Source organism: Acomys minous (genome assembly GCF_964271855.1).
Source record: "Acomys minous genome assembly, chromosome: 6".
Classification (NCBI taxonomy): Eukaryota; Metazoa; Chordata; class Mammalia; order Rodentia; family Muridae; genus Acomys; species Acomys minous.
The window spans coordinates 107,962,158-107,971,947 of NC_140487.1; the positions used below are offsets into that span (position 1 = coordinate 107,962,158).

Genomic DNA, 9,790 nt, shown 5'->3' on the forward strand with positions numbered 1-9,790 from the left:
GGCTGGGGAGATGTGGCATATAGGGCCTGGGGAGATGTGATATATAGGGCCTGGGGAGATGTGATATATAGGGCCTGGGGAGATGTGGCATATAGGGGCTGGGGAGATGTGGCATATAGGGGCTGGGGAGATGTGGCATATAGGCGCTGGGGAGATGTGGCATATAGGGCCTGGGGAGATGTGGCATATAGGGCCTGGGGAGATGTGGCATATAGGCGCTGGGGAGATGTGGCATATAGGGCCTGGGGAGATGTGGCATATAGGGCCTGGGGAGATGTGGCATATAGGGCCTGGGGAGATGTGGCATATAGGCGCTGGGGAGATGTGGCATATAGGGGCTGGGGAGACGTGGCATATAGGGCCTGGGGAGATGTGGCATATAGGGCCTGGGGAGATGTGGCATATAGGGCCTGGGGAGATGTGATATATAGGGCCTGGGGAGATGTGGCATATAGGGCCTGGGGAGATGTGGCATATAGGGGCTGGGGAGATGTGGCATATAGGGGCTGGGGAGATGTGGCATATAGGGCCTGGGGAGATGTGATATATAGGGCCTGGGGAGATGTGATATATAGGGCCTGGGGAGATGTGATATATAGGGCCTGGGGAGATGTGGCATATAGGGGCTGGGGAGATGTGGCATATAGGGCCTGGGGAGATGTGATATATAGGGCCTGGGGAGATGTGGCATATAGGCGCTGGGGAGATGTGGCATATAGGGCCTGGGGAGATGTGGCATATAGGGGCTGGGGAGATGTGGCATATAGGGCCTGGGGAGATGTGGCATATAGGGCCTGGGGAGACGTGGCATATAGGGCCTGGGGAGATGTGGCATATAGGGCCTGGGAAGGTGTGATATATAGGCGCTGGGAAGATGTGATATATAGGCGCTGGGAAGATGGTCATAGGACCTGGCTTGATTCTCAGCTCCCTCTTGGCAGCTCACAACTCTCTGTAACCCCTGTCATAGGGGATCTGATGCCCTCTCCTGGCCTCCTTGGCACCGCATACACATGATACCCAGACATACATGTAGGCATTCACACATACACATAAATAAATAAATAAAGGCATGGCATGCATGTCCTTAATCCCAGGGTTCAGGAGGCAGAGACAGGAGTATCTCTGTGAATTCAAGACCAGCCTGGTCTACATAGCAAGCTCAAGGCCAACTAAAGCTACAGGATGAAACACATACATACACCCCCACCCATCTCAAAAATAGGTAGGTAGGTGGGTAGATAGATAGATTATAGATAAAGTGCTGGGTGTGGTAGTACGTGCCTTTAGTCCCAGTACTGGGGCTCACTCTGAGTTTGAGGTCAGCTTGGTCTACAAAGTGAGTTCTAGGTCAGTCATAACTGTTAAGTAGAGAAACCCTATCTCAAAGGGGGAAAAATATTTTTCAAAGATTGGCATGTTGCCTAGGTGTGGTGGCACATGCCTTTTTTTTAATATTTATTTTTATTTTATATACATTAATGTTTTGACTGCATGTACATCTGTGTGAGGGTGTCAGATCCCCTGAAACAGGAGTTATAGACAGTTGTGAGCTGCCATGCAGGTGCTGGGAATTGAACTTGGGTCCTCTGAAAGAGCAGTAAGTGCTCTTAACCCCTGATATCTCTCCAACCCCGGAACATGCCTTTAATTCCAGCACTTGAGGCTGTCAGATCTCTGAGTTGAAGGCCAATCTACATAGTAAGTTCCAGGATATCCAGGGCTGTGTAGACAGACCCCATGTCTAAAAGCAACCAACCGACCGACCCACCCACCATTGCCCAGACAGCCAGAAGCCAGGAAGTTTTTTTTTTTTTTTTTTTTTTTTTTTAGTTTGGGTTTGGTTTGTTTGTTTTTCGAGATAGGTTTTTTTTTTAAGGTTTTTGGTTTTTTTAAAACATATATGAGTGCTCTGCCTGTATGTAATGTACACCTGCATGTCAGAAGAGGGCATCAGATCACATCATAGATGGTTGTGAGCCACCATGTGGTTGCTGGGAATTAAACTCAGAACCTCTAGAAGAGCAGGCAGTGCTCTTAACCCCTGAGCCATCTCCTCAGCCCCCCAGAGACAGGGTTTTTCTGTGTAGCCTTGGCTGTCCTAGATTCGATTTGTAGGCCAGGCTGGCCTTGAACTCACAGTGATCCGCCTGCCTCTGCCTCCCGAGTGCTGGGATTACAGGCGTGCGCCACCACACCCGGCTGAGGCCAGGAAGTTTTAGGTGAAGCCTGGTATGGCTGTAAGGATGGAAAACATTGCCTAGGGTACCTGGGTGTAGACTAGAGTTGAAAATAGACAGGAAAGGGCTAGCTGGGATGCGGGTATAGGTGTTTGGACCCAAGATAAGGAAGGAACCCGTGAGGGAGCTCTCTGAGGAAGAATTCGCTAAAAAGCAAGGGGGTTGTGGAGAGGCTGGAGGTAACAACAGGATAAACGCTGAAGACAGAGGGGCCCACCTAGGACTAGGAAGCCGTCATGAAGAAGCTAACTGTGGCTGGACGCAGTGGCGCGTGCCTGTAATCCCGGCACACAGGAGGCAGAGGCAGGAGGATTGCCTTGAGTTCCATTCCAGGATTTCTTAGTGAGCTTTTACCTCAAAAAAATAAACAAAACTGGGAATGTAGCTCAGTTGGTGTAAAGTGCTTACCTGGCATGCACCAGGCCTCGGGTTTGATCCGTTCCCCCTATGCCACATGAACAAGACAGATGATGCGAGCCTGTAATCCCAGCAGATGGAAACCAGCCTCCAATACAGTAAATCCTGTCCTAGAAGGGGCAGGAGGAGGAGGAAGATAATAAGGACGAGAGGGGAAAGAAATAGGAAGCCGACGGGAAGGAGCGGAGCAGGATAAGACCACCCCTCTCCGTCTGGGGAAGAGCCCTGGCGAGGAAGAGACTCCATTCAGGATGCTGGTGCTGCGTCACAGGGAAGGCTTTGCAGGCTTGAACCTCTCCGGAGGCAGGGAAAGGGGAGGCTGTAGTTTTCAGGGCTACATCTTCTTAAGGCAGGCACAACCCTGCAGCCACTGGCGACTATAAGACTTCCTCACACCAAGGCGGTTTGCCAGGGTGGTGCAAGAGCCTTGAGAAAAGGTAGAGCACGCCTTGGGCCGTCGGTTGGTGGCACACACCTTTAATCTCAGCTCTTGGGGTCTCAAGAAGGACAGCCTGGCCTACCCAAAGAGAAACCTCGTCTTGACAAAAACAAAACAAAACACCACAGCTTGGGGCTGGCTACTGGAATGTGGAGCTCGTCTGGGTAATTCAGCCATGTGAGTCTCCCCGTCTGGCCATGACAAGAGTGTCTATAAAACAATCAGGACTTCCGGACCTGGAGGGTTGCTGTGTTGTTATGGTATAAAAAGCCCATGGGGGCTGGAGAGATGGCTCAGTGGTTAAGAGCACTGCCTGCTCTTCCAAAGGACCTGGGTTCAATTCCCAGCACCCACATGGCAGCTCACAACTGTCTGTAACTCTAAGATCTGACACCCCTATACCAATGCACATAAATTAAAATTAAATAAAATATTAAAAAAAAAAAAAGCCCATGGGCGTGAGACCACACTGTGAGAAGCGTTCACACAGCACAACAGCCCTGTGGGACCAAAACTGCCGCTATTCTACAGCTGAGAGGCAGATGTGTGACTCTAGCCCACTGGACACTGCAGGGAGGCACTGGGCACAGTGACATCATCTTTTCCTGTGAGTGGGCCTGGCCTTCGAGGCAGGGGATTTCCAGACTAGTTCTCCCAACCCTAATTAGACTGTTCCCTCTGCCCCACCCCACCCCACCCCACCCGCCCCTGCCCGAGACAGGGTTTCTCTTGTAGTCCTCAGTGCCCTGGACTTGCTTTGTAGACCAGGCTGACCTTGAACTCACAGAGATCCGTGAGTGCTGAGACTAAAGGAAGCCATGTACCACCATTTTTGTTTTTCGAGCCAGGGTTTCTCTGTATTAGCCTTGGCTGTCCTGGACTGGCTTGAGGCGCTTTGTAGACCAGGCCAGCCTCGAACTCACAGAGATCCACCTGCTTCTGCCTCCCAAGTGCTGGGATTAAAGGCGTGCGCCACCATGCCTGGCTCTACTTTTTTTTTTTTTAAGTAATTTGCTTGTATGTTTATAGGTGTTTTACGTGCATGTATATCTGCGCACCACTCCCTGCTTGATGCCTTCAGAGTTGGACGATTGTGAGCTGCTATGAGGCTTCTGAGAATTGAACCTGGCCCACTGAAAGAGCATCATGTGCTCTCAACCCTGAGCCATCTCCTCCCCCACCCACCATAGGAATGGTTGGCCAGCATGTGTGTCTATGTACCACATAGATGCCTGGTGTCCGTGGAGGTCAGACAAGAATACCAAATCCCGGGCTGGAGAGATGGCTCAGAGGTTAAAGGCATTCACTGCTCTTCCGGAGGACCTGAGTTCAATTCCCAGCAACCACTTGGTGGCTCACAACCATCTGTAATGTGATCTGTTGCCCTCTTCTGGCCTGCAGGTGTACATGCAAGCAGAGCTATTGTATACATAATAATAAATTAAAAAAAAAAAAAGAATACCAAATCCCTTGGAGCCAGAGTTAGGAATGTTTGTGACCCACCATTGTGGTGCTAAGAATTGAACTATTATTACTCTACAATACTAGCAAATTCTCTGAACTGCCCCCCCCCCACTCCCCTGCATCCTTTTTGTTTGTTTGTGGATTTTCTTGCTGTTGTTTGGTTGGTTGGTTTTCTGGTTTTGGTTTTTCGAGACAGGGCAGGCGGATCGCTGTGAGTTCGAGGCCAGCCTGGTCTACAAAGCGAGTCCAGGACAGCCATGGCTACACAGAGAGACCTTGTCTTGAAAAACCAAAAAAAAAAAGAAAGAAAGAAAGAAAGAAAGAAAGAAAAAAGGAAAGAAAGAAAGAAACTCTCGGGCTGGAGAAATGGCTCAGCGGTTAAGAGCACTGACTGCTCTTCCAGAGGTGCTGAGTTCAATTCCCAGCAACCACATGGTGGCTCACAGCCATCCACAATGAGATCTAGTGCCCTCTTCTGGCCTGCAGGTGTACATGCAGGCAGAGCACTGTGTACATAATAAATAAATAAATATTTTTAAAAAAGAAAGAAACTCTCCTGGTAAAACTACCTCTGCATGACTGAACTGCCAGGAACTCAGCTCCACTGCACCGCCTCTCAACTCACTGACTCAATGGAACTGACTAGAACTCGGAGATCTGCGTGGCTCTGTCTCCTGAGAGCTGGGATTAAAGGTGTATCCCACCACGCCTAGACCTAAGCTTTTCTTTACCTGGACCTTGCTCTGTACCACGTTGGCCTTGGATTTAGAGATCTGCTTACCTCTGTCTTCTGGGATTCAAGGTGTATATATCTGTATTCCAGACCTTCCCAGAAGGCCTTTGGAGGTGATCTCTTGACAGAGCAGCCATGTTCTGAATTTAAATTCCTCTCTAACCAAGGCCCATCATCCAATGGTTCCCCCAGCAAACAGACCCTGCTGGCTCCTCCACCTTGTTTCCCATGTGTCCAACAAATAGCTGCTCATTCCCGGTCAGCCCCGAAACAGAGTTCTAGTCACTCAGCTTGGCTTGGGAACCGTGAGAAGCTACGTGCCTGTGTTAGGGCCAGACTCAAGCTACCGTAAGGGCTGGGAAACTGGAAGCCAAGCTTGCGCTAGAATTCCCCCTCACCTCCTTGCCAGCAAAGCAGTGGACAGACGCTGGGGAGCTGTCCTCCAACACAGGGATGCTGCCGGAAATGGTCATGTGGAAGCCAAGAAAGAAACCTCGAAGAAGCCGGGCGTGGTGGTGCACGCCTTTAATCCCAGCACTCGGGAGGCAGAGGCACGCGGATCGCTGTGAGTTTGAGGCCAGCCTGGTCTACAAAGTGAGTCCAAGACAGCCAAGGCTACACAGAGAAACCCTGTCTCGAAAAACCAAAAAAAAAAAGAAAGAAAGAAAGAAAGAAACCTCGAAGCATGACATTGCCCCTCAGCTGTCAGTGAGGCAGGCCCTGAGTGAGCGAGCCTGCCCCTGATGTCATGTCTTAACCTCCCTGTGCAGGGGAATTAAAAAAGAATTTGTTTGCTCTGGCATGGTAGCACAGGCCTTTAATCCTAGCACTCAGGAGGCCAGCCTGGTCTGCAAAGTGAGTCCAGGACAGCCAGGGCAGGTACACAGAGAAACCCTACCTCAAAAAAATAAAACAAAAAATAATGTTTTACTATGGGTTTTTGCAATAGTCTAAGGTAACCCAGGCTGACCTTGAACTCTTTACTAAGCTGACAATCTCTCTCTCTCTCTTTTTAATTTAATTTATTTTTTTTTTTATTTTATCTCTGTGTAGCTTTGGCTGTCTTGGATTCACTTTGTAGACCAGACTGGCCTCGAACTCACAGCAATCTGCCTGCCTCTGCCTCCGGAGTGCTGGGATTAAAGGCGTGCGCCACCACGCCTGGCTTTTTTGAGAATCTCTTAACTCCTCTTCTTGTCTCTGCCTTCCAGGTTGCAGGAGGACTACAGGCATTTGTTTGTTTTCATTTTTTCAAGACAGGGTTTCTCTTGTAGTCCTGGCTGTTCTAGACTCTTTGTAGACCAGCCTGGCATTGAACTCACAGAGGTCCACCCGCCTCTGCCTCCCGAGTGCTGGGATCAAAGGCTTGCGCCACCACCACCTGGCTCAACTACAGGCATTTGTGTACCATTAAATGACAATAAGTTGCATACCTGGTCTTAGATTTTCCTCTAGAAAGGAATTGTGCTGAGAATTAAAATCCCAGGAGAGGGCCTGGCCTAGGGGGACACATCTGTAGTCTCAATCACTCCAAAGGGGATACTGGTTCAAGGGCAGCCTGGGCACTTTAGCAAGATCCATTCAGAATATAAAAGATAAAAGGGCGGAGGCTGTCTGTAGCTAGCCAAGCCCTGTGTTTAATCTCAAACAAAGAAAAAAGTCCCAAGAATTAGAGGGCAGGCACATGTCAGTCTTTCTGTCATTTGCCCTCCTGTCTCACAGGAGAGTCTGAGGCGGGCACTGCTTTAACCCTTTCTCTCCTGGAGTCAACACTGGCATGGCCCTGAGTCCTGCTTCCTCCGGCTGGGGGATCTAGGATTTGAGGCTCTACGGAGGAGCCTGACACCAGCCCAGTCCTCTTCCAGTTTGATGTCCCCCTGCTGCAGGGCCTGTTCGATGGCACGGGTGATAGTGTCAAAGGCCAGGTCCACATTGCAGTTACTTTTGGCTGAGGTCTCCACGAAGGCCATGCCCAGCGAGGCAGCCAGCTCCTCCGCCTCCTGCGTGGAGACGCACCGGCTGCTCAGGTCACACTTGTGACCAACCAGTAAGAAGATGACTTTGTCGGGGCCCTGAGTGGACAGGACCTCCTGGTGCCAGGCTTGGATGTGTTCAAAGGACTGTCTGTTGGTCACGTCGAAGACCAACAGAGCACCCACCATGTTCCGGTAGAAAGATCTGGTAATGCACCTGGGGGGAGGGGGATATAAAGTAGAGTCTGAGCGTCTTTACGACAGCCTCAGGGGCTCCAGAGATCACAGGAGCTTCCTAGTCCAGCCCAGCACATCCCAGTCAGGGTCTCAGTGAGTCCCCGCTCTCTGCATCACTGACAGTTCCTCCAGGGCTGGGTGAGGGCTTCGGGTGAGGGGATGTGGCTCGGTGACAGCACTGTGTTGGGGCTGGGGGCTTGAGGAAGAATGTTAACTCAGAACGAGGAGGCTGTTCTGGCCAGAGATCACATCCAAAGACCTCCTAGATGGGTGTGATCGGGCTGGAATACAGACACGCCTTTAAGTCGGGGACGCAGAGGCAGACAGATCCTAAGGGAAGCTATTTAAGAGGCACTTTTACTAGGACAGTAATAGAGAGATGGGTTGGGGGGAGAGAGAGAGGGAGAGAGAGAGAGAGAGAGGGAGAGAGAGGAAGAGAGGGGGGGGGAGAGAGAGAGTGAGAACCTCAGGTGAAAATAGAAGAAGAAGCCAGATTAGAGCAGATTGATAAATTAGTTTGAGATAAATTAACGTGAGGCCAAGCAGAGCAATTCTGGGCTGAGAGAGAAGCCAGATTGAAGAGGTTAGTCGGGAGAAGAGTTTGAGCCAGAACAGCTGAGTTGAATCAGCCAGCCCAAAGCTCAGAAAGAACAAGTAAGCGTGAGCTTATTCAGCAGTAAGTCTCAGAGGCTGAAAACATTCTAGGCCTAGATTAGATTGTACCGAGGCTAGAAGCTTCCAGGACTAGGCCTAGGTTAGCAGAGGGAGGGAGTTAGCCTCCCAGATAACAACTGAGCCAGGAGAATAAAAGTTACTTTTACGGTTGGTTTGTAAGATGAATGATTGAGTGCCGAGGGTTTGACAGGGTAGGGGCCACGGATCTCTGCTTGAGCCCTGCAGTTGGCACCTGCGGGGCGAGGGTCCCCCTCAGGTGAATGACATTAAGACAAACAGACAAACACACACACCTCTCAGGTGACTGGCATTAAGACGGACTCTCTGTCTCTCTGTCCCTCCCTCCCTCCCTCCCTCCCTCCCTCCCTCCCTCCCTCCCTCCCTCTCTCCCTCCCTCTCTCTCTCTCTCTCTCTCTCTCTCTCTCTCTCTCTCTCTCTCTCTCTCTCTCTCACACACACACACACACACACACACACACACACACACACACACACACACACACACACACACACTTCCTCCGGCCCGCACCTGAAGCGCTCCTGTCCTGCTGTGTCCCAGAGCTGCAGCTTGACCTGCCGCCCCGGGGACAGCTGCAGCGCGCGGCTGTAGAACTCCACGCCCACAGTGGGCTCCGGCTCTGGCTCCGGCTCCAGCTCCGGCTCCGCCACCCGCGGCGACGCACCGGCCACATAGCGCCGCAGCAGTGACGTCTTGCCCACCGCCCCATCCCCGATCAGCGCGATCCGAAACTGGTAGCTGCAGCTCGCCCCCTCCATGGGCTCTGGGCTCTGACAGTTTCTGTGTGGCTCCGCCCCTGTTGCGGGGCGGGGGAGCCTTCTCCTCCTACTCTTCCTATGCGTCCCTCCTGGTCTTGGGACAGCTTCGGAAAAAGGGTCACAGTCAGCGGGGCTGAGAAACCTGGCCCCTGGGAGGCCAATCCCTGGTGTTGGTCGGGCAGGGTGGAAATCCCTACCTCTGTAGTAAAGTGGGGCCGTGACAACCTCTACTTCACAGGATAAAGGAAACAGAAGCCTTTAATCTCAGCCGTTGGGAGACAGGGGCAGGTGTATCTCTGAGTTTGAGGCCAGTGTTGTCTGGGATCTGGAACAGCCCAGGTTCGATTATGCTTCGTTTACTTCTCTTTTTATATTTACTTATTGGTATGTGTGGATGGGTAGACATGCACCAGGGCACATGTGCGCAGGCCAGAGGACACCTTGAAGGAGTTGGTCCCGGGGACTGAACTCAGGTCTTTAAGCTTAGCAGTAAATATTTTACCCAATAAGCCATGTTGATGGCCCTCTTCTCAGTGATCCTAAACAAAGAATCAAAAAGCCACTTAAGGGCGCTGGAGAGATGGCTCAGCGGTTAAGAGCACTGACTGCTCTTCCAAAGGACCCAGGTTCAACTCCCGCCACCCACACGGCGGCTCACAACTGTCTGTAACTCCAAGATCTGACACCCGCACACAGACATACGTGCAGGCAATGGACATAAAAATAAAAATAAATAAAGATTTTAAAAAAACACTTAAATAATCCTAGCCAGGGAAGCTGGGCAAATGCAGAGAGGCACAGCTGGAGAGGAGCCCTCCCCAAAGATGAGCTCGGG

General features: G+C 51.1%; 1 protein-coding gene across 1 annotated transcript; it reads right to left on the minus strand.

The window, feature by feature from the left end:
- Window positions 1-6,882: 6,882 nt before the first annotated feature.
- On the minus strand, window positions 6,883-8,974 carry RAB42 (RAB42, member RAS oncogene family). Its single transcript, XM_084784905.1, has 2 exons — window positions 8,708-8,974; window positions 6,883-7,483 (listed from the first exon to the last, which is right to left on the minus strand). Exons 1-2 carry the CDS (start codon window positions 8,953-8,955, stop codon window positions 7,060-7,062), a joined length of 672 nt encoding a protein of 223 aa, XP_084641031.1. The 5' UTR covers window positions 8,956-8,974; the 3' UTR covers window positions 6,883-7,059.
- Window positions 8,975-9,790: the final 816 nt, after the last annotated feature.